Raw genomic sequence first — 24,700 nt, forward strand, 5'->3', positions numbered from 1 at the left:
GGTCCAGGAAGTGTAACAGGGTGCACTAATGTTGACTTGTTTAGAGACAGAATTCCTTCCATTTTTATCTAGCTAAGTTAACAACTGTAGGGCTGGGCACATTCCAACTGAAAGTATTGAAGGGTTTCTCTAAGTAATAACACTATGGTAATGTGTAAATACTAAGAGTCTTACTGAGAAAAGTTTAAAAATTAAATTGCGCATTTCTGCACATCAAGACATAATTCCCATTCACTCACTCTCACACACAGGAAATAGAGAATGTTCGGACCAAGACGGACCACAAAATCTAAAAGAGACAAACGCAAAACATCTCTGAAAAGGTCTGAGGGACAGAAAAGAAAACTCCAGAGGGAGGAAGAAAAATACAGAGCAAGAGAAATCAGAGACTGAGGGAACAGACAGAGGTCAACTGCAGGAAGAAAGAGAGAGACAGAGAGAAAGAGAAAGAATAATAATATTAAAATGTCAATCAGAGGAGAACGGTCCAGAGCCGATGGCTAACAGCAAGTTTATTTTGGTTAGGATCATCGATACAGAGTGCGTCCTGAGGGGGGGAGATGGGAGGGATGGCTGGTTACTATGGAGACCTTGAAGGTGGTGAAGATGGCAGTGATGGCTATGGGAAGGGAAGGTTGTGAGAATGTGAGAAACAGTTTCAGGTTGAGAAACTGAGCGATGGTACGAAGGGCGTGGCAATGAGCGAGAGGGCAGGGTGATAAAATGGAAGGAGGCAAATACAAATCAGCCAATAGAATGAGAATAGAGTAAAACTCCATAGCACATAGTAAAGCCTGGAAGAGTAGCTGTGAGCAGCCCCCCATACTTGATCACCAAGGAGACGCCACACCCAAACGGGGTCTCGAAGCACTGCTAAGCTCGAGTGGTTAACTAAGAGACATCTTGGTAGGTCTTTGCTCGGAAATGAAAAACAAAAGGCACAATGAATTTCAACTCATTCTTTTCTTTAATATGCACAAGAGTTGAAAAGAGACAATGAGCCACCTTAAAGAGAAATTGATTCTAAAATTTATAAAAAGATATAAACAATCAGAGGCCAAAATGCTATCTGTCGCTTTTTCATATTTATGTTTTTTTTTTTTTCTCTTAAGCAAGTAAAATCTTGCAACAAGCATAAGCTTGTATCCGTTTCTGATACAAGACAAAAAAGAAAAATTCTTACCTTTAAAGTGGCTCTTTTCTATGTGTCTAGATATTTGTCAGGAAGGTACACCTGCTAGGAGTTTTTTGTTCATCAATTAGAAATGGCTATTCCAAGAGGCTCTGGCTGTTGCTCCAGCTCTCGTTCAGTAGTTCACAGCCAAAACATTACTACATTAGTCCAAATGTATATGTATATATTCATATATAGATTTTTTTTTTTTTTTCCAAATCCCTTTACAAAGTGAATGCACAGGGAAAACAAAGAAAATGTCCAGTCACAAACAGTGAGAAAGCCCATGTCCAAAGAAAGGCGTTCTGTCATCACAAATACGCATGTTACACCAGAGTTCCTGGTGATTGCAGACATCAGTAATACAAGGTTAGCGCCTGCAAGTGTCCCAACCAAAAGACTAGTAGATGCAGCAGCGGCTTCATAAAAGACCTTACATGAGCAGAAAGTTGGATAGTTATGTTTACGTTTTTTTTTTTTTTTTTTTTTTTTTTGTACAAGTAGGTTTGTAGCAAATAAAATGTCAGAATTCAAAATTAAAAAAGCCAAAGAAAAAAAAAAGTGGAACCCTGCTGTCAGGAATGGGTTCCTCCACAGCGCAGTGACACCGAAGTTCCACTTGCCACGGCCAACAGAGGGGGGGTGAGAGGGGGTTAGAGGGGTGAGTGGAAGGGGTGTGCAGAGGATCCGTGATTGGTATAGAGATACAGGGGAGAGAGAGCGGTCACTGTTGCCGCTCCAGACTAAAAACAAAAAAAAATTAGGAAAATCGTTAATAAAACTAAATTATAAATAATTCAGACCAATCCAACTGCTGCGGCAAACCCTTGTGTTTGTGCCGTTCTCTCGCTCTTTTGCCCTTACATAGAACAGCGGAGAGTTGAGCTCCCTCTAAAGCCAATAACCCCAAAAGGAAAACCAAAAAAAACAACAGCTGAGTGGTGTGTATGTGGCTGTGAGAAGGAAGGTCAGTCTTCAGCTGAGGGTCTGTTTCAGTGCAGGTCCAGACAGGAAGGGTGGGTGTGGTAAGGGGGGGTGTTCCAAAGGGCTGGGGGGGTTGGGGAGGTGCTCCAGCGGACTCAGCAGTTGTAGGGGCGGAGCAGTGGGTTGGATTTGGTGTGTGTGTGGGGGGGGGGGGGGGGGTCCCCTGGCCCCAGAGGCAGAGACAGGGGGTGCCAGCTACCCCTGGGCTAACACCAGACGTTGATCTCACAGAGTTCACTTCCTGTGCGTGCGCATGCACACGAGTCGGGTTGTTTGTTTCAATGTTGGTGTGCTGAAATCAGAACAGATGACGACGCTTAAAAAGTAAATTATCCTCTGTTCAAGTGTGCCGTCTTGTCTTTTTCTTTCATTATTTTCCTTTTGAACGCAACATCCACTGTTGATTTTTCTCATGATGACTTCAATAGATTCAGAAAAAAAAAAAAAAAAAAAAAAAAAAACCTGGTGTCCTAGACGAGAGGTGTGGAGAGCTTCAGTGGACAGATCCTCCACCCCTAGCCTGGGAGTAAAGCCCCAAGGGAATTCTGGGAAGTCTGGGCCCGGATCTGTCATGGCTTTGATGGATGTCTGGGGGTTGGAGGGTGGAGGTGGTCATGTCATGGTACACTGTGCGCTTAGGTTTCGTGGGTTGGGTTGGGGTGAAGAACTTCAAGGAAGGTGACTGCCTGGCGAGAAGAAAGAGAATGCCTGCCTTCTTCATAGTGAGTATTCCACAGGAGTCCGTCCTTCAAGAACACGATGCCTGGTTTGATCACAAGTGTCTGATGTGTGTGTGTGTGTGTGTGTTAACTTTCATGCACATTGTTTGACTCTTTTACTATATCCAGTCTATGTGAACAAGTGTGTGTGTTTGAAAGAGAGGGGAACAGTGAAGAAAAAAAAAAAAAAATAGCAACTTTTTGGCAACTGCAGAGTGACAGGGGAGGCGGGTGGTGATCATTTTCAGTCTGTGTTGGTTTCCGTTTGTTTTTGTTTTTTTTGCGTTCATACGTTCATACGTTCAGAAGCATCAGAGAGGGTGGGTGGAGAGGCTGATCCTTCAGTGCGTGTGTGTGTGTGTGTGTGTGTGTGTGTGTGTGTCCAGTAGATCTGTTGCGTTGGAGCGATGTCTCGGGGCCGGAGTGAGGAGCAGGCCACGCCCACACACACACTTGCTCACCTAGAACTTGAACTCCTTGGTCTGCAGGTTAGGGGCAGGGTCAAAGTTGAAGGTTCCACCCTGAGTAGCTTCAGGGATGAGGCTTGGGTCTTCATCGATCTGGACGGAGACAAGAACACCAATCAGTGGAAGGGGAATCTATCTGCTTCCAATAATCCTGTTCTACCTATCAAGCCTATATTGAGCCATATTTATTTACCAGACTTCCTATAACATTTTCTATATTGTGAGCAGTAGTCATTCTGATGGACAGGGCAATGCTACTTCCAGGGTCCAGGGCAGAGCTACTCACATCGTCTCCTGAGAAGTACTGATCGATGATCTCAAACGCCAGTTTGTAGATGTCCTCGTTTTCATGCTGCTGGAGATTTTCAATCTTCTCCAGACCTGAGCCACAAACAACAGGATAATCAATTTTTAAAGATTTTTTCAGCAACCCAGAACCAAATGAGCTGCCTGAAAAATCAAGAACAAATTAAACCTGACGAGCCAGACAGAGACATTCAACACAGAGAACAGAAACCTCAGCCATGGCGGAAATAAAAAAACATTGTTCTGTTCCTCTGCTGAAGCTCTGTGACCCTCTGGACTTTCTGTTGAGGTTCTATTGACCCCTCAATTGGCTCAGTCAAGGTTCTGTAGCCTGGAAGTGGTTCTGTGTTGTTACCTCCACACTCCTCGATGATCTCTGCGATGGTGCTGGCCTCATCTCCAGCCATTATGAGAATGTTCTTGAGGCCGTCCAGCACCACCTGCACCACCTGAGAGTCCTTCACTGACAGAAGGTTACAGAAGGGCGGGATCACGTTCTGCTGGACAAGGTACTCCACCTGCCAAACACAGTGCACAACACCAATGCCAAGTCAGATCAAACCACTCATCAAAGAACAAAATATAAGTACAAGTGATGTAAAGGTCCAGAGTTGGCAGCATAGTATTCCAGGTTGTTGGGCATTGCATCAATAATGTCTCTGCAACTGACATGGACACCTTTTAAGCCCATTTTGGTTCGCAAATGTATGCAATTGTTTGTTAATTGATGCCTAGTTGCAGGACTGTCTGCTTTGAGTAGCAGGACACTGTTGCCCACAATGTGGTAACAGCGCAGAGAATGGCCTTCAGGCAGTTTGGGAAAAAGTCTGTTACACGAGCCCTTAAAATAACTGCCATCATCCAACAGGCTAAATTGTGTTGACAGCACAAGGCCTTTTAAAAAAAACTTATTTAGTGTAAGAACTGCAATCAGTTGAAATTGTTTGTGAAATTGTTTTAAACCATTTTAAGGAAAATCTTGGAACATTCACAGCCAATGGGCAACATGTGACTGTAGAGAGACATAGAAAGTGTCAGGAAAAAGCATGTCTCGCACCTGGTCCTTCCTGCCGCTTATTGTCAGGTTGCTGATAGCCCAGGCAGCTTCCTTCTGTGTGCCAAAGTCACCCTGTTCAGAGACACCCACACAAAATGAATACTCTCTCTCTCACTCACACACACACACACACACACACACACACACAGCATCCCCTCTCTCTCGATCACACCAGATAGCGTGAGCAGCCGCCAGCGTGAGCAGCTGACATGAGGGGCTGGCCCACGGCAGAAGTGTGAAAAAGTGTGGGGGGGGGGGACACTGGCATGCTCTGGCGTGTCCGCCTCACTCAGGTGGCAAGAGGAGTGGGCACGAGGAATGCTGAGAGCAAGAGTGGTGAGGAGAGAACCATGGGGAAGGAAGCAAAGGAGGCACACACACACAGAGAGAGAGAGAGAGAGAGAACAAGTGCAAAAACACAAGTGCAGAGGTGAGAGGAACAGGCATGAGCGCTTAACAGAAGAGGTTGCACAGGCAGAGAGCACAGTTGAGAATGAGGGGTGGGGCTAGATACAGTAAGCCTGAGGGGTTAGATACAATAAGCGTGAGTATTAATGGCAGAAGCAGAGGCATTTCTTTTGTTTGCTATGGTTAGTGAGGGTTACTGCTAATGTTATGCTAGCCACTTGAGGGCAACACATTGATTCGAGTTGATCATAGGTTTAACCTCTAGAACACAATGCAACACTTCTGAATATCAGTGTAGTGTACTCTAGTAGTACATCAGGCATTCTGAAAAAATCCAACCTGAACACCCGAAGTGCCTACCAGTCCACTGACAATTACACAGCAGAAATGTGCATCATCACTGAGACCTGTCACAGCATGGCATTGTGGCCTTATTTCCAGTGTGATGGCAGCTGTAGGGGCAGAAGGATGGGGTGTGTAGGACAGGCGGGGCAGAGGGAGCGAGAGCGCCTCACCTTGGCCAGCTGATGAATGATCATGGGGATGAGGCCGGCGTCAATCACTGCCTGCACCTGCTGCTGGTTACCTGCAGTGATGTTGGAGAGGAACCACACCGCCTCCTGCAGATCACAAACACGCACAAAGTGAATGGGTGAAGGTTTCTCATTTCAAAAAAGCATCACTGGGATTCTATATATTGTGTGTTGATGTGAGAAATGCCCTCATCTGAACACTCACCTTGTTGATCTTCTCTTTGGGGTGTGTGAGTAGGTTGGGGAAATGGGAGAGGACGTCACAATTCAGAACCACCTGTGTCTGCTCGTCTGTTCCTGTGACGATGTTGCCCACCGCCCTAAGTGCGGCCGTCTACAGTATATGACACGAGGGTAAAGGCGGAGGATCAATTAATGGGGGTGAGATGTGTGCCATGACAGAAATGAGAGACAAGAAACTGACAAAACACCACAGACAAGGCATTCAAGATGTAGTATTTGAAACCTTTCTGTAGTTCTTCTGTGTCAAGTGAGGTGGCCATGCCCTTCAACACTTGAAGACAAGACAGACCTGGGCTACTATCCTACCTGAACTTTGACCTCCTGGTGGCTAAGCAGTGGGACCAGGAAGGGCACGACCCCCGAGTCAATGACCATCTGAATTTGCTCATTGCCACCGTCTGTCAGGTAGGAGAGCGCCCACACTGTGTCCACCAGGATCTGCATGAGGACAGACACACACACACACACACACAGTGTTAGGCAGGCAGACTAAGAGAAATATTGACAACTTACTACCTACTTACATGAGATAATTGTGCTAAGCACACACAACATGATTGACAAATAGATTATTATTCTGATGTGTTGTCAAAGGTGAACTTGCATTTATATCCGTGTGGTATATTAGGACACAAAGGGCTGGCAGGATCTGAAAGAGACAGAAAAGAGAAACAGAGACGATGAGATTAAGGTCAATTCATGTATGTAGGGAGACGGGCAGAACTTCTTTTTTTAATGACTTCCCAACAAACACAAATCTTTTTTCAGATTTAGGGAACAGCCATCTGCTTCGTAAATGGACACACAATTTGAGCCCCATTCCCAGCATTACACTGTGCATGCTCCTCAGGGAGCTATCCCATCAAGCAACACTGCTGACGGACAGCATGCCAACAAGCAGAGGCGAGAGGCAGGTATGACAAAGCAGAATTATGGAGCCTGTCTCTCGCTCTCGCTCTCTCTCACACACACCCTTATGTACATACTTTTCCAGTTTGCCACTCGCATTCACTGACTGACTCATTACCGCACACACACACACACACACCCCCACACCCTCAACTTGGTGGCCACATAGTGTACTCACAGTGTTAACCAGCCCAACACTAATTCCATTGGTCTGACAGCATAAGCCACACTGTTGTTTGCTGGCCAGAGTTTAATAATTACCCAGCAGGTGCATAGACCTCTGGGTTTGAGAGCGTGTGCACGCCTTCCCAACGCCGAAGAGCAAGCCGAGGCAGTGTGTGTGTGTGACCAGTAACAGCAGCAGACAGCAATGACGCAGACTGAGCACAGGCTCTGGTGTGTGTTTCCCCGTCGACAGCATCAGCAAGAGCTGTGAGAGTATGAGCTCTTAAGTCTCCTGCAGCAGATTTCTCATCTGAACACAGCCATAACTAATAGCTTTAAGTACGCAAAACGCCAGGAGGTTCAAACCCACTGACACATTAGTCAGTCAGCAAGGAATTGGCATTACTGTATTACTGAGGCAAACAGACAAGGGGCTGTTTCACTGGACCATACTATAGGTGCATGTGCGCACACACACACACACACACACACACACACACACAGGTTTGCAAAACACAACAGCACAGGGTTGGTAGGCAGGTAAGCATCTATGTAGAGAGAAAAATGCAAACACACACATCCATACAAACATCTTGCACACATAAACAGGTATGTAAGCATCTATGTGCAAACAGAAAAGCATGTGCTCACAAAAACACACACACACACACACACACACACACACACACACACCTCCTGGACGGTCTCCATGGGTGGGGGAGGGTCCTTGTTCCTGCACAGGTTGACGATGACCCAAGTGACATTCCGCAGGAAGGTGATGGGAATCGAGGGATTAATGAACGACAGCAGTGGCTTGACCACGCCCAAAGAGATGACGTAATCTCTACACTGAGGTCCATCACCTGATGAAGGGAGGGAGGGAGGAAGGAAAGAAAGAAAGAAAGAAAGAAAGAAAGAAAAGAGATTTCATTGGTTAGAGCAGAACCGGGCTGAAATGAGCCAGCATTATTCCAAAGGCTGATTATTGTACAGTTGCATCAGCTCCAGGCAAAGCAGGAGAAAACCAGAGAATCAGACATTCACACAGCATCTGTACAGCATCACCAGCCTGGGCAGATATGCTCAACCAGCCCAGACCCTCTATTTATTATCAGTACAGAAGAGGTATGCCCACAGGCTGTTTTAACCTGTGTGAACTAGAAGTCAGCTTCTCCCACTATGTATGTGTGGTCATTACTCCTGTACCTGTAAGGTACATTATGAACACTGCAAAACTGTGGCACTAAACTGGCAGAAATAGTTGTGATGGGCCTAAATACTCTATACTCTATTCCAGGGGTGCCCAACCAGTCGATCGCGGTCTACCAGTCGATCGCGGGCTGAGTTGCAGTCGATCGTGAGAAATATTGTGTCACTCGTGTATTTTCTGTAGCCTAATCCTACTGTTGTGTAAAATACATTAAAACTTCCAACTTAAAACATCTTAAATAGGCACAAAGAATTGCCGATCGCGTGAAGCAGTGTGTAGATTTGTAGCCTACAATAGTAGGCTATATCAGGCATAATGAAAAAAAAATCTCACGCGCTTCTTTCTATCTACGCATGCAGGGTATGGTTGCTAGGTTGTAACTAAGGACTCGAAAGGGCACGAGAACCTAGACTAGAGTAAGTGGATAGGCTACTACCATGGCAGAAGCTAACAAATCTAAAACTTATAATTTTCATTCAGAGTGGGAGGAGGATTATTTTTTCGTGTATTCGAATGCAAAGTCCATCTGTCTTATCTGCAATGCAAACGTGGCTTTACCAAAGAAAGGGAATTTGGAGCAGCATTTCAAGACGGTCCACAAGAGCTACGATACAAACTTCCCAGCTAAATCATTCTTGGATTTAGCCTTTCTTACCGATCTGACTGACAAGTTCAATAACTTGAATCTAGAGCTGCAGGGTAAGGAGAAACACGTCATGAACATGATCAGCTCCGTGAACACTTTTAAAAGCAAGTTACACCTGCTATCATCCGGTTGCAACAGTGTGATCTGCGGAACTTTCCACACATGGACACAGAACTTAAGCGTCAGGGCAAAAACTGTGCGGAGCTTAAAAGTGCACGTTATGAGGATCAAGTGTCAGAATTTGACAGGCGCTTTACTGACTTTGCATCCATTGAGCCTGTTGTCAGTTATCTCTGTTTTCCATTTGGGGAAAATATAGATGTGGATTGTATAACGTCCAAAGTGGCATCACTCTTCAACCTGGATAGCTGTGCTATTGAGAATGAGAATTCTGTAATATAATGCAGAAAGAGAAGTACCCCAACCTCAGACAAACTGCAGGGAATTTGACTGCACTTTTTGAATCAACATATTTGTGAGTCTGCCTTTTCACATATTAAAATCATCAAGTCAAAATACAGATCCACCATGACTGATGACCACCTTGCGGTCAGCTTACGGCTGGCACTCAGCTCCTACTGTCCAGTCTATGAAAGACTAGCTTCTTCCTCTCAGTGCCAGAAATCCCACTAAGGTAGAGAAATACCACTTTTCCAACTTGAATTAGGCATTGTATTATTTGAGTTGTTTGTCTGTTGTGTTGTTATGGGCCAGTCCTAGGCCTACTTGTGCTTATTCTTTGCACCACGCACATTCACATTTACTTCAATACATGTATTATTATTGTTAAAACTGTATCTATGTGTCAGAAAACAGTTGCACAATAAATTGTGGCTATGCTACGGCTTTCGATATGGCTTGGTAGATCTCGATACACTATCAACTTTAAAAGTAGATCTTGGTTAAAAAAAGGTTGGGCACCCCTGCTCTATTCTATACTAAAAACACTACTTATGAGGACAGGAAGTCACATGGAGTCACATGAGTGTTTCTTCCCAAGGTCTGGAACAGGTGGCCTCATAGCCACACAATTCTGATGGCATGTTTCGGTGCCTATGGGAAGGTGCATCATTGCCCAGCCTATGAAAGCAACGTCAATGTACTAAATGTTCTTGATTTTGGTGCATAATCACAACTGACAACTGCAAACAGCAATCTGCATCAGAACCTAGATACAGAATAAAACTAGACGGCGCTGGTTCTTGTTGAACCAGGTTTTGAAATCAGCCAGCTCTGTATAATCTCTCTTAGTGGAGCACACACACACACACACACACACACACACACACACACACACACACACACACACACACACACACACACACACACACACACACACACACACAGCTGCATGGTGCGGAGCTGGATGACTCATTTGTAGTCACTACTCACCAATAATGTTGCCGAGCGCCCACACAGCCTGTTCACACACATTCTGGTGGGGGGAGTGGAGCAGCCGCAGGAACAGGGGGACAGCATCTGTGCACGTGCACACACGAAACACACAAACACACACACAAAAGAATGATAGGATGGTAAGATGATAGACATAGTAGGCACAACACTAAAAAAAAAAAAAAAAGAAGTAAATGAAGTATAGTGGTAAATGAATGTATAAGTGGCCTGTTATCAGTACAGTTCAGGCACATTCTCTCTCTTATTGACTCCCCATGAGTAACTCAACATCCACGTCTTCCCTATCATCCCTCTCAGTTATACACACATACACACACACACTTACTGGATTTGACCACTGCCTGGGTCTGTGCGGAGGTGCCGGATGCAATGTTGGTCAGGGCCCAAGCTGCTTCAAACTGCAATGAAGGACTGCAGAGAGGGGAGGAGGTCAGAGAGGGTTTCATACCAGACTCCCACCGGAGCAAAAACCAATAACCAACCACCCCACAAACACACACACACACACAAATTAGTCTCCCGCCAGGATCAATATTGGTGTAACACCACCATCAAATCCTTCCTTCATCCTCTCCTGGCTGACTGCCATGTCTGAGTCCTTCCCAAGGTGCACTGGGGCGCTGTGCGATAAAGCCTCTGACAGCCTTGGCTCTGCTTCCAAGCACTACGTATGTGTTTGACGGTTCGCTGAAGTCACGAACACACACAGACTAGTCTGCACCACACCTAAGCCAACCTCAGCCCAGCCTCTTACAGCTCCGATCTCATAAACATGTGACTAGTGATCATGATTACTCTGTTAATATAAGACTTCCTCCCATTCCAACCGTAACCACACCAGCCAAACCTATGCTAATGAAAGCTGGACAGGTATATTCAAAACTATTCTCAAAAACGGGCCTTTCGCTCTTCATAATCTGATTAGGCTGAGTAAGTGTTGACACAGACTTGTGGTATTTGAGCTAAGACCAAAGTGGGGTAAACCAAGACCAGCATTATCTTAAAAATCCTAAAAATCAGAGCAGTTTCAATTCAAGGCCGATGCCTCACAACTACACCAGAGAAAGGTAGAGTAAGGTAGACGGAGACCTGAGGACTCAAGGACTGGACCTGTAAGTGCTAGACAAAACAAACACTGAAGTGCTGGACAGGGCTTTTCCACACTCGTCTTTCTGACTCAGATATGGACATAAGGCACGGTGAACGGCTGACATTTTTAATCCAGATTTTCGTGTGAGCCAGACTGAAACTTCCTTAAGTGGCCAACAGCTTCTTCTCATAATAAACAAGAGGCAGCTTTATATAAGCAGGAGCTTGTTAAACGTTGAAGCCATTTTTTTTCATTTTGTTGAGGAATGAGGCATTTCAGCGATGTCTGAGAGCTCAAGTCTGCTGTTCCTGGCGCTCGACCCCATTTCTGCAGATACGTCCTGCCTCCTCCTCCTCCTCGTTGCTGGATTAGTCACATGGGCCTTTGGCAACTGCGTCAACAGAAATCTCCCCCTCCTCACGTCACTGGGCCTGGCTCTGACCACGGGAGTCCCTTCCCCCTCTCCCTCACCCTTCCCTCTCCACCACCAGCCCCTTTCCTTTCTCTCGCTCATTCTCTTTGCCTCTATCCTTCACTCGCTCGCTCTCCATCACTGTCTGTCAGTGTAAGGGACTGGCTGCAGGGCTAGCAAAGCAGCAGGGCAGAACCACAGCTCGCGCACTCTCACTGAAGCAGTCATGCAGAGGAGGACACCGGGGGGGGGGAGAGTAGGAGAGAGAGTAGGAAGGAAGGAGGGAGGGAGGGAGGGCAAGAAAGATAGTTTGAGTGAGGGGTAGGGAGAAAGATAGACAGAGTACCAGGCCTGCAGGAGGATGAACTGCCACTTAAAAGAGCATCATGCAGTTTTGGTCTAAACCTAGGGAAACCATGCAAACACCTTTCAAAACACCAGCAGCAGCCCCGTTGCCACTGAGAATGCTAACCGACATGCTAACTAGCGACATTTGGCAATGTCGTGCTGTTAAGGCTTTTCTTACATTTTCGCGCGGTGTTCTGACTCGAACACTCCATAGAGCATAGCCTTGACAGCTAGTGGGAACGATGGGTATGTTTATCTGTCCTTCGCATGACCATGAAATTAATTTGATGATTCATTTTCAGATGATGGTTAAAATAGTTGCTCATAAAAACATACCTCAAAAAGCACCAAATCGTTGCATAGTGTTGCTTTAAGGGGGTTCCTTGCTCCTTTCTCCCTTTCACTCTCATTCTCCCATAATCTCCCTCCATCTCCATTCACTCTAACCACCACACACACACACACACACACACACACACACACACACACACACACACACAGTAAAGCCAGGTTGATCATATTCAGTACACTTACTTGTCATCCCTTTCCAGGCATTTCACTAGAATGGGGAGGATTCCAGATTTTATCAAGTCATCGATGGGTGGGTTTCTATCACTGGAGAGTAATTTTCTGCAGAGGAAGGAGAAGAGTTAGCCTGACGATGTCATACTCATAATTCTAGTCAGAATATGAGTCTGATACTGCTCCATTGGGCTGTGATTATGGGGCGTGTTTCAACCGAACCAAGAAAAAAAATGCATCTTCGCTCAATTGGATATACCTACAACTAGGGATGCACCGATACCGATACCGGTATCGGTGCCGATACTTCGTTAAAATACTCGTACTCGTACTCGTTTTGAATTGCCGATACCAAGCACCGATACCACTCATCAGTATTTCACTGCATCAAACTGGCCGGGCTATGCTGACACAAAATGTGATTTATTGTCCTACCTGTCCTACCACTCTCTGCCAGACTAGTAAGTAGCTTATTTGCCGTCTTGTGTTGCATTTGCTTGATGTTTGACTTTGTTAGGAAAGTTTGTCATAGTGTCAAAGTATTTCAGTATACAGGTTTCGCTAAATTTAGCTGCTAGCATCTCGTTAGCGATTAGCAATTCCGTTGAGCTGCCTTAACGGCAATTTGGGCTCATTTTAAGATAAATGACGACGACAGGAGTAAGGCACAGTGTAAGATCTGCACTGCTACGGTGTGGAGGGGCGGGAAGGAAAGTACTTTGTTTAACACAAGCAATTTGATTAAACATCTGAAGACACACCATAGTGCTAAGTACACAGAGTTCACTGATGCTAGTGGCGCAAGACCGAAGCAACCAATCTTAACTGACGTCTTGCAAAAGAAAAAAACGCGCACGCACACACAGAGAGAGAGGTAGAGAGAAAGACTGTGCCACATAGGTTAAGTGATTGTTTGTGTACTTGAGCAGGAGATTCTTCTGATCCTTTTGTAACTGAAATGTGCTCTTGTGCTAATCCAGTAATAGTTCTGTTCACTTTTTGTTAAGCAGACTGTGTTGTTAACTATGCAGCAAATTGAATTGCCTTTATCTGGTTATATTTGCATTTTGTCTCATGTGATGATATTATCTGTTTGAAGGCTTTTTTTGTGTGTTAAAACCAGAAAGCTCTGTTTATTTTTGGCTTGGGATAGCCTTCTGTTAATTTTGTACTATAGGCTTGACATAATCTGCAGAGGATAAAATAAAATCTGCCTCCAAATTAATTGCACTTTCATGGAAACCAAATCTAAGAAGTATCGGTATCGGTACTCGGTATCGGCAAGTACACGAATAAAAATACTCATACTCGTATCGGTTTGTAAAAAAGTGGTATCGGTGCATCCCTACCTACAACCAATCAGAGTAACGTCGTATGACCATAACGTAGACCATCTGGGCCAGCTGATACATTAAACTTTTACCGGATCCTGTAGGAAGGACGGCAAAAACATCTTTTCGATTGACAAATGCCTTGATCACGTTTCTCTGTTCCTCTTTCAAAATGAAGGTGCTGTCAATGTCTTCTAAAACAGACTCGAATCTCCACATTTCAGTTCTCCAGCGGCAGCCATGTTTTATGAAAACAAATTCAACCCAAGCGCTCTTTGGTGACGTGGTTGATTACGTTACGGTTGATCATCTGTCCATCATCGTATAAAGCCCGCCCTGACAATTTGATTGGTCTATCTATCTCCTCACAGATTTTTGTGAGGAGATAGTTTCTCCCCAATGGAGCGATGCCAGACCGAACTTCCCGATTTAAATTATTGTGGGCGGGGCTAAGTTCGTCTGGCATCCAGGCTAGAGAAGAGTTGCAGTGAGTTGAAAACACACAGTCTGATTTCACTTTGAGCAGATAATGTCTGTGCATCGGTACAGCACTTGCAGTCAGTCAGTAATGTCAAACATACATTCACATAAGAGACATCTTTACTTAGAAAACATGTGGGTCACCCCCCCTAATGGACACTTGCGGTGAAAGCTGTGCTGCTCTGGGCAGGTTAGGGGTAGGGAGAGGCTCTTACCTGGCTGCCTGCACGGCACTGAGCTGTACTACTGCATTATCACTGGTGGCATTCTAGAATCCAAAGAGAGCGGGGGGGGGGGGGGGGGGGGGGGGGGGATTAACAAGTGCACATAGCAAATGCAACTGGAGAAGAAAAAAAAAAAACACACACACATATCTGCCCTACAGTGGTCATTATACAATGCCCTTCACACTCAACTGGGCATCCCCAACTCTCCATCCACAAATTCTCAAACACACAGACAGACAGACAGACAGACAGACAGAGACAGACAGACAGATCTAGAGTGAGAACGAGTGGGAAAGCTTTGCTTACCTGTAGGATGGCGTCTAGTGTTACATTTTGCTGAAATGGAACAAAAAGAGAAGAGGTGAGTTTAAACTATACAGAGCATTTCCATCACAGATGTACGTTGCAGCCCCACATATAAACGTCAGACATCACGTTCTACCCACATGCACACAGGGGTAAAAACAGGAAATGGAAACAAACACATACCGGATCCCTCTCTATGTCACAGCCAGGGTGTGTATGGGAGAGTGTGTGTTTGTGTGTTTGTGTGTTTGTGCATATATGGGGAGTGTGTGTGTGTGCGTTCACCCACCCCTTTGAAGTCCGAGTCGACGTCCGAGTCCTCAAGGCTTTCCTCCTGAGGAACATTGCGCTTCTTCAGCAGGTGCTCGTCTCGCTTGTTCTGCAGAGAAAACACACTTTACATTAAAACACACACGCACCAAACCACAACTACCACCGTAACCCTACTTAGAAACTTCAGGCTCCAACTGTTCCAGGAGAGAAGATGAAGAGAGCAGGACTTCTGCTTTCGTCTTGGTGGTGAACTCTAAGTCTGACATCCCAACAGCAGACACGCAGTAAAGTGGGGAGGATACAGAGATGCTCTCTCAGAGTTAGTGGGGTAGGGGGTGGGGGGGGGGGGGTCCCGGAAACAACCCAATGCAGTGATGTCACACTGATGTCAGACAGGCTAAACAAGCCCACCTCTAAAGCAGACTAACTGCTGCTAAATGTCAAGACTGGAAATGAGAACTCTACTGTGTCTGTAACTGTGTCTGTATCTGTGTGCGTGTGTGTGTGTGCGTGTGTGTGTAGGATGGATTTAGACACACACAGAGCATGAGTCAGCTTGGAGGGACAGAGAGAACAATGTTGGGGGGGAAAAAAAGATGCTGAAAATGAATGCGGGACGACTGACTCGAGAGGAATGTACGCAGGCAAGAATGTGCTGTTCTGTCTGTCTATTTTTCCCCCCTCTCCCCCCAGCCCCCATCCCAACTTCTCTGCTCATCTAAGCCAGCATGTGTCTGAGAGCCAAATAAGGCCAGCACGGCTGTGTCACTAACTAATACCCCAAGATCCCTGTATCTCCAGCACAAGTTCCCTCTCCAATGCAGGCCCCTACTGAACCACACAAGCCAAACTAGAGCAATGCATAATTTGGACCAGAGCCAAAGTTCCTTCATCGCTCAACATGCCAGAGTGTGACCACCTGACCAGCTCAAGGCTCCTGAATGGTTGAGGGACTGTGAGTGACAGCTGGAGTGGTGTGGCAGAGGCGTACCTGGGTGGTTGGGTGCAGCCCCTGGTGGCGGCCTGTGTTGCCTTGTGGAGGAGGTGACCTGCTTGGCTGGGAGCCAGTGCTCGGCCCGGGGGAGGGAGGTGGGAAACCCTTCGGCTACCACTCTGCTGGGGTACAGCCAGAGCCCTTCTGAAAGGGGCTAGGGGGGCAGAGGGGGTGACCCAAATACAGCCAGCACTGGCCGAACTCCCCCTGCAGTAAAACACTCTGGCTGTGTGCGTCAGAACCAGCCCCTCCACAAGTGCGAGGGTATGCGTGTGTGTGTGTGTTGCATTGTTTACGGAGCCAACACACTCTGCAATCCCATCACAGCCTCACTGAACTGTGTCACTACAGGGCCCATTCAGTAGGAGAAACTGCCTCATGTCTCACATCAGGCTTCAGAACTCAGGGCTGGGGACCCACCAGGATGACAGTGAGAGCTGGGCTTCAACCTGACTGGGGCCCATCAAAACTTTCACCTTCTCCTTCACCTTTAACGACAGAAAAGATCACACAAGGCCAGCAGCTGAGGAGCAACACAGAGCAGGGGATTCAGTGAAGCGCCGCTAGTCTGAATTAGCTGGCTAAGCTAGTCTGAAAGCTAGGCGAAGACAAGGCAATTTTAGGTTGAGGTCATGCATTTCTGAGATGAGATTTGGGCACTGTCAGCTTTTCCTGGTGTGGCCATTGAGTTGTGCCAGTGTGATGTGGTTTGTGATAGTACCAGCCTGATCTGAGCTTTCTATGATGACCACGTGATGTAGGCATAATGAGCTGGGTTTGGTGGATGAGTATTCCTGGGTGATACTGACCACAGTGGCAGATTAGCACTAGAGACTCATGTGCATTTTCAAAACAAGTTGAAAGACTTGCAGAACAACACGGCAAAGCACATCCAGACGGTCTACTTGCTGGCTTGAGGGGAGCTTGCAGTTTAGTTACCATATCACAATGATAATCTTCAAATAAACACACTCTACATTCACACTTAACTGAATACGGACCAGATCATGGCTTTGATCATGGCTTCTATGTAGAATAGATAGCATCTCAGTCACTTGTCAAATGTCATGTTCTGACAAGTACTATGCCTACACATGCCTATACCCGTCTGCAATGGAAGCTGGGGGAGGGCACCAAGTGCAAAGTTCAAAGGTGACATTTAGTGTCTAAATGTGGCCAGGGGGTCAAGGGTGAGCGGATGACACAGATGGGGGGGTGTAAAGGAGAGAAAAGAGGATGGATACCAGTAACAAACACTGTGCTGGGGTCAGTTCAGACGCCAGTGGGAATGACTCGCATGCAAAAGAGGAACTGACATGGCAACAGCAACCATTTGAGAGAAAGCGACTCAATATGCTTAGAGGGCCGTGTGTTGTGTGTGTGTGTGTGTGTGTGTTTGGCTGCAGCACGCTTCTGCTTTTCCCATCTGCTATCATTCCCGCCGCTGGCATTTGATGTAAGCGACATGTTATGCTAACTGCTCTTGAGCCGCGGCTTCCTGCGGTGCTGTAAGCAAATAGCAAGGGGTGAGATTAAAAAGCTTTTGCCCCTGCTTGGTCCTCCACAGTCCTAGAATCCTGCTCTTCCCTCCCACGCCCGCACACCCAGCCGCCCACACGCCGCAGCCCTGATACCATCAGAGAGCCAAGCAACTGTACAACAAGCCGCCTATCTCTCTATCCATATCTATCTCTCTCTCTCCCACTAGCAGCCACTGATTTACACATCCTTACTTGCACACACAAATCACCACATTTCTCGAACACCTAATCTGCTTCCCATCTTAGGGGCAAGCTCAACATCACCATGCCATGTCATCCACAGGTTGAGACCAGACAGACACAGAGAATGTGGTGAAGCAACTGTAAACGTGTTACTATTGTGTTCAAGTAGTGGTGCTACATCAGTTCACTTCAACACTATTTTCCAAAGCAGCTCAGTCGTTGGGCCACCAGACAGAAAACAGGGTACTGCTGTCTCGGAGAACGTGGCTACACAGAGAAACCAGTGGAACCTCCTGGACAAAGGAGGTACTCTGAAATGGAACCTGTGTCACTGCCCATCACATAAAAAGCAGGAGGAAGACTTATCTGGTCAGGTACTGATGGCCTGAAACTGAGAGGGGAAGGTGTGATAGGGTTGATACTAAAGGAGGAGGGGAGGGTGACAGATGGTGCGTTTCATTCAAACTGGAAAGTTTGAGTTTCCGATTCACACAGTCAAATGAACCTCCCCATCCACACTTCACGCATGAGCTCTGTGCATCAACAAAAGCTGTAGTAATAAACTGTTTATTAGCACTTCTCTCTTATTTCACTATCTCTCTTATTGCAACACAAAGGTTCAACACATTTTGGATTAGGCAGGAAGCTAATGAAGCATCTGGCTGGTTTCTCACAGAATATCTATACTTGGGCATCAAACTGCAAATTGCCACCAGAATCGCAAAGTGCAGTTTGTATATTAGTCTTTTAACAGAATTGGAGTGTTGTAGGGTGAAGTGAACAGAGAGATTGACAGACTGGCAGACAACTCATTTCACATTTAATTACACACACACACACACACACATACATACATACATACATATCATAGCACTTGGGTACAGACATCTCTCTCACACACACGCATACACACTTTGGCCACTTACCTTTCTCAATTCTACTGTCACTTCATTACGGTGTCTTCGCATCGTCTGAGAAGAGAAAGACACAATAAGTTAACCCACAAATCCCTGTACAATAATTACACACACAGATGCACTCTTTCACACACACATATTCATAACACGGGGAAACTAGTCAAAACCCCTCTGGCGTGTCCTTCCAAACTCCCTATTGGAACCAGGTCCTACAGAAGAACCAAGAACCAGCAGGAACAAATGGTTAGCACCAGGAATACTTGGCTACCACCGAAAACAAAGACACCACACGGCTGTCGTTAAGGCAACCACAGAATGTGCATGTTGTGATCATGTATTCACACAGGATTACACAGCACAGTGACTAGTTACTGAGGAGTGTGTATGCATTTTATGGGATGAGGAGTTACATAACAGTGACAAGACACAGATTGCTGGAGAGTACGCAATGCGCATGCCTTCCTATGTGTATGTGTGTGTGTGAACGCGTGCGTTTGTGCGTGAGGGGGGGGGGGGGGGGGTGGGCTGGTACACACTCAACAGGGCAAAAACTCTGTAACGGCTAAATGCGGTCATGTGTTTTAGTCAGCCTTTGAAACTACACAACACATAGGCAACCAGAACCTGGGCACACACAAACACAAGTTCCCTGCATCCAGAGCTTTCAACAGGAGCTGGACATAGCGGGGCGCCCAGTGGCTGGATCGGATTAGACCTTGTGATGGAGCGGCTGGGTTCGCATTTCAGCAGGAGCTGCAAACAGCCTTTACGCAACCAGAGGTTAGAGAGAAATATCGCCTAGGCCAGGGGAGGGTGGGGGTTGGGGAAGGGGCAGCCGCTGGGTTTACATTGGGGGCGGGGGGCACCACCATGACAACGCCTCCATCAAAGTCTTGAATTATAGGATGTTCCCTTGGATCACGGAGGTGTGTTTTAAGTGTTATGGCTAATGACTCTCTAAGGCATTTGCTTCACAGCAAATCCCCTAAGTGTAGACTGAGATTATGCAGCTCAGAACAGTGAATGGAGAAACCCTCTGTAAGAATGTGCAGTGTTAGCATTTCATGGTGTTTATAAACATATTAATCTGAGGGGCATGCGTCTTCATAATCTTGGGGCTGGCGCTCGATGCGCTTTAGTGTCGTTTCGGCTGGTAGCAGACTACAATGCAGTTTTGTTACCATAACAATGATGTTATGTTTGTTACCATATGTTAAGATAGAGTTAATGTTACGAAACGGGCTAGTTTTGCTGGTGACTGGCAATAATCACAAACAATAACCAGAAACTTTTAAGACCCAGCCAGCTTATTCACAAATACATTTTGGTGATGCAATTAAACAGTTGTCCCAATTTCACTGTGCTCCTTATTCAGCACTGCCTCTTCTTTTTTGCTGCTTCCAGCGGTTTAGATATTATTTTTCTCAGCAGCGACACATATCTATTAGAAGAGTGCAGATAGTGAAACGTGTCTCTAGCACAAGTATAAAAGGATATGGCCTTGTGTTGACGTCAAAGTTCAGGCAACCAATGAGTCAAGCATCACCGCGCCTTAAGGAGGGAGATCACATCACAGCAAGCACATGGGGACAACAGCTTGGCACTGCTGAGAAGACAACTGTGTGACTGTGTGTGTGACTGTGTGTGTGACTGTGTGTGTGACTGTGTGTGTGTGACCACATGAATGAGTGCTAATCATGTGCAATAATGGTGTCTGTATTCGCACGTAGGATGAGTTCAATCATCAGGTTGTCAAACCGGTATCAGATACATTTCCTCCACAGCAAGGCTCTGATACCCAATGATTCAACACCTCAGTAATCACAACATGCAGAGACTGAACGCCTCACAGCAGCACTGATGTGAGACAATAGTATTGTTATGGCGCTATATAAATAAAATGTAATTGAATGTTAGCATTTACTCTAGATTAAGTAGATCAAGACTACTATCTGACTGCAAGTGAGATTTTGGTAATCCCAAATAGTGCGGCAATCCCACTTTAGGGCTGCAGCTAGCCCTCTCGCCAACTGTGTTAAGCTCAGTCCTGACGGACTAAAGTCCTTCCAGAGGGCCAGACACCCTCGAGGCAGAGCTCCGTAAGCCGGATGAGCTGCCGGGAGCGCTATCCCAGCCCGGAGGCCTGTGACTGGGCCAGAAACCTGAGTCTGGCCCCTTAAGATTCCTGGAATAACTTGCTGCAGCACTGCTGGCTCCGTCTGATGCCATGTGTGTCCCAGGCCATGTGCAAGTCACACTGCCCCTCTGCTCCAAAACAACCAACATGAAAATCTAGACGCCTCCTCATCAACATTGCCCAAGATAGCGCACACCAAACAAACTCCATCCCTTTTTCCCACCCCCCATCCACCCAGGAAAGGGGACAGACTTCAGGATATGGAACTCGGGTGCAGAGTTTGACAAAGCACCACAGCAATTTAAGACTACAGCCACAATGCTTTTAGAAATCTACCTGGATGGCTAGTACAACCTGAAAACACATAATACCCTGTGCATCCAATTACAGTAGCATTACATATATTGTAGGATGAAGTGTAATGGTATTCCTTAACATTTTGGCTTTGTTTACTTTCTATGACCGGCTAACATTCCCACAAGGCAGCAGTTCCAGACAGCCAATCTAACTAACCCTTGCAGTCAGCCATTACTTATGTTATCAAAGGTCTCACCCACTTTAGGCCAACCTACGTTCTGTTATCTGAATGAACAGCAATCAAAGGACACCCACAAAAGGCTCTTAACTGCTGAATGGCTTTTGGATTTTCAATTGATACTCAGGGCAACAATTTGTGAAGCTTAGACTCAGCCATCAACCTGATGAATTGTCAGAGGGTTCATCAGTCAGGTCTTAACCGTGTCCTCACTCAAAACACACCTTTAAGATGAAAAAAAGCAAATCCAGACCTATAAGAAGGCGCCATTACATCCATGGCAAGAGATGTGTAATATTAGGCCACATTTGCATCAAGATTCAGCAGCTGAAAGGGGATGCACCAGGAACAACAGAAGCTTCACCTCAAGTCTTACTTTCCATTCGGAAGTGTCAATGATCAATTATATTGAGTGTGTGATGCCTAGGAGAAATTAATTTCTGTACTTTCCCATGAAGGGCCCTAAACTAAGATATCCAGCGCCTCAAAAAAAGGAAACACCGCTTGTATGTTCGAGTACGAAACTAACTTTTTACTTAATCAAAACACATGCCCGTCCAAATGAAGTTGAAATGGTCAGAATTCGAGTTGAGTTTCTACACTCAAGACATACCGACTGCTTCCATCACGCATCAATCTAAAAAGAAGAAAAAAGCACCTCCTAAATTGCACTAGCAACGTGCTTATATTTCGTGGGACGCGGTAGCTTGGGAAAAAGATACATGAATGAAGTTAACCTGCCAAGTATTATTAGTCTGGCCAGAACCTGATCAATTTGGCAAAAGATTGGTCGGTTGGAGCTTATTTAACAAGCTGCTATGACGTTAGCTCTTGCTATAAGAGCTAATGCTAAAGATGGATTGTGCTTGCTAACGTTACATGACTATAGTATGTCAAGAATAACAGTATGTTTGCTAACGCCAACTCCGTGTTGATACTCAGTATGTATTTCCATGAACTATGGCAAATGTAAGTTAGCAATGTGACCGTATGTTACATTATTTGAATGCATCTTTATAAGAGCTTACAGGCTAATATTACGTTTATATGACAAGCTAACGTTAGCTATTGTCGAAAATAGGCAAGTGGCTACTTAAGATGTCGGTGATAGCTAAATTAAACTATCGTTACAATCATAAGGTAAGGTTAGTTGTGCACTATGCACACTGACATTTTCTCTCACGACCTACAAACTGAGATTGTTTGTGTAACAGCAAGAACCTGACTAGCGTTACGTATGTACAACTAGCTAGCTTTAGCAAACGTAACCAACGTCCTTACGTTAAATGTGTCAGATAGCTAGCAAAGTGGTTTGCGAAGTGGCATTAGCTAACGTTCCATAGCAAGACTGCGATTACATTTTTAGATGTTGGCTAGCTAAACTAACCCAGATAATCGTAACCTGGATAAAGACAGACAGTAGTTTCCAGAACCACTTTGTGCAGCCATCAATACTGAAGGGTATTCCACACTTTAAAAATGTTCGGCTGCGTTTATGATGCTACTTTTAATCTAGGCTTGTCAGACAGTTAACGTTAGTTAATGATAAAGGAGGTTATTTAGCTACACACATCTATGCTAACGCTACACTGTTATAAGCCAAGTTAGCTAACTAGTGTTAGCTGCCCATCAATAAAAACGTGATGCGAACATAGAAATTACAGATGGCATCGTGCATTACACATCCAGCAACTAGGTTCCATAACACTAACGTCATCAAACTGGCTACTACCAATGACTTAAATACTCTGAAGGTACCCAGACCATATCGCTAACCAAGCAAGCGACCTTGCGAATACTATAGTTAACTAGCTAGATAGCTAACGGCTCTAGCTAACAGTCCGAGAAGCTGAACGGTTTGAGTTAAAACACCGCAACTGATTATCTTGAACACATCCGAGTTCTCTCATTCGGAGAACACGGTGTTGGTTATGACCGACGATTGCTTGCTAGATACATAGCAACCCGACTTGGAAAAGAGAGTGAACTAAGCCAAACGTTATTTTACTCCGATTAAAGGCCTCCAGGTAGGCCGCACCCGCTCCGCATGATGGTGGCGGGTGTTCCGGAATCAGGGTTTCTCATATCGTAGACAGATAGCATCCGATACACACTTGTTACAAATAGTGAATTATATCTCCTTAAGTCTACCGAAGTAAAGCAGTTTCACATGGCTACAAACTGTATATTGTCTTCACCCACCTCAACATCTCGCCCCTTATTTTTAAAGCTCTTAATGCGGTGGTTTTCCAAGCCGGCGTTTTCTGCCATGGCTGTGTTCTGTGTCTATTCCGACGCTCAGAGCTCCGGCGAGGGAAGGGAGAAGCTCTGCTGTGAAGCCGAGAGGTGGACGACCAAACGTGACAGAGCGTGGTGGGGCAGGAGCAACCAGTAGGAGGAGTCAAGCGACGGAGCTCAATCTGGGGGAAGACCCAAGACCTAAGCTAGCTGGTTAGCACTCATTACATTTTAGGTACATCCGTGACACAATCATCGCCCATAACACAGTTGCAGGCGATAAGACCCATGTCAAGCCCTATCACTGTTACTCGGCTATACCTACACTAACACAGACTGTTTCACTACTGTAGATCTGAAACAAATGCTATTAGCCACGACGCTAATTTGCACCAAAGGGAAAGGAGGAGTTCTTTGCTAAGTGTATTTACGTCAGTCTACGTAAACTTGCGCATGATCCACTGACCCACCCATACAGAGATACATCATACGCTAAAAACTCAACGTGCTGCTGCGCCAAAGGACACAGCTCCAAAAAACTACTGTCACAGTAATCGGGGCAGATAACGTAAGCAGCGGTGCAGATGGGATTTTTGAACTGGGGGGGACCCTAACATCGCCTAATCAGCTGTGCAGAGTTATTAACTGATGATTGTCGCCTTACGTAGGGAGAGTGGTGGGGACGGATCGGGGTCACTATGAATCTGGGGGGGGACATGTCCCCCCCGTCCCCAGTGCTATCTGCGCCCCTGAACGTAAGGCCCCCAGCGATGCCTGGATTTATGTAACGGCAGCATTTTGTCATAAATCAACTGAGCAACTGTAACCCTTTTGCTCCATTTAAAGAACCACAGGGGAAACATTTTATAGAGGTTTTGGTATATATAATCTTTACTTAAATTCCAACATAAATCTGAGGTATCAGCTAG

General features: G+C 45.8%; 1 protein-coding gene across 1 annotated transcript; it reads right to left on the minus strand.

Annotated features, from left to right (window-relative positions):
• Nucleotides 1-944: 944 nt before the first annotated feature.
• kpna3 (karyopherin alpha 3 (importin alpha 4)) lies at nucleotides 945-24,180 on the minus strand. Its single transcript, XM_012840699.3, has 17 exons — nucleotides 23,736-24,180; nucleotides 18,871-18,915; nucleotides 15,243-15,332; nucleotides 14,954-14,983; nucleotides 14,636-14,688; nucleotides 12,622-12,717; nucleotides 10,563-10,648; nucleotides 10,214-10,300; nucleotides 7,659-7,828; nucleotides 6,496-6,540; nucleotides 6,198-6,329; nucleotides 5,854-5,982; nucleotides 5,631-5,735; nucleotides 4,708-4,779; nucleotides 4,006-4,168; nucleotides 3,631-3,725; nucleotides 945-3,437 (listed from the first exon to the last, which is right to left on the minus strand). The coding sequence occupies exons 1-17, from the start codon at nucleotides 23,802-23,804 to the stop codon at nucleotides 3,339-3,341; spliced, it is 1,566 nt and encodes a 521-aa protein (XP_012696153.1). The 5' UTR covers nucleotides 23,805-24,180; the 3' UTR covers nucleotides 945-3,338.
• Between the last annotated feature and the right edge of the window lie 520 nt (nucleotides 24,181-24,700).

This window comes from Clupea harengus, chromosome 21 (assembly GCF_900700415.2).
Source record: "Clupea harengus chromosome 21, Ch_v2.0.2, whole genome shotgun sequence".
In the NCBI taxonomy this organism is placed as follows: domain Eukaryota; kingdom Metazoa; phylum Chordata; class Actinopteri; order Clupeiformes; family Clupeidae; genus Clupea; species Clupea harengus.

Excerpts from the sequence above, each read along its gene's own strand:
- kpna3 (XM_012840699.3), bottom strand. The coding sequence starts at position 23,804 with ATGGCAGAAAACGCCGGCTTGGAAAACCACCGCATTAAGAGCTTTAAA. Across the intron at positions 18,916-23,735 it reads ATAAGGGGCGAGATGTTGAG|ACGATGCGAAGACACCGTAA; the intron begins GTGGGTGAAGAC and ends TTCTCTTCTCAG. Across the intron at positions 7,829-10,213 it reads GGCGCTCGGCAACATTATTG|GTGATGGACCTCAGTGTAGA; the intron begins GTGAGTAGTGAC and ends TCCCTTCATCAG.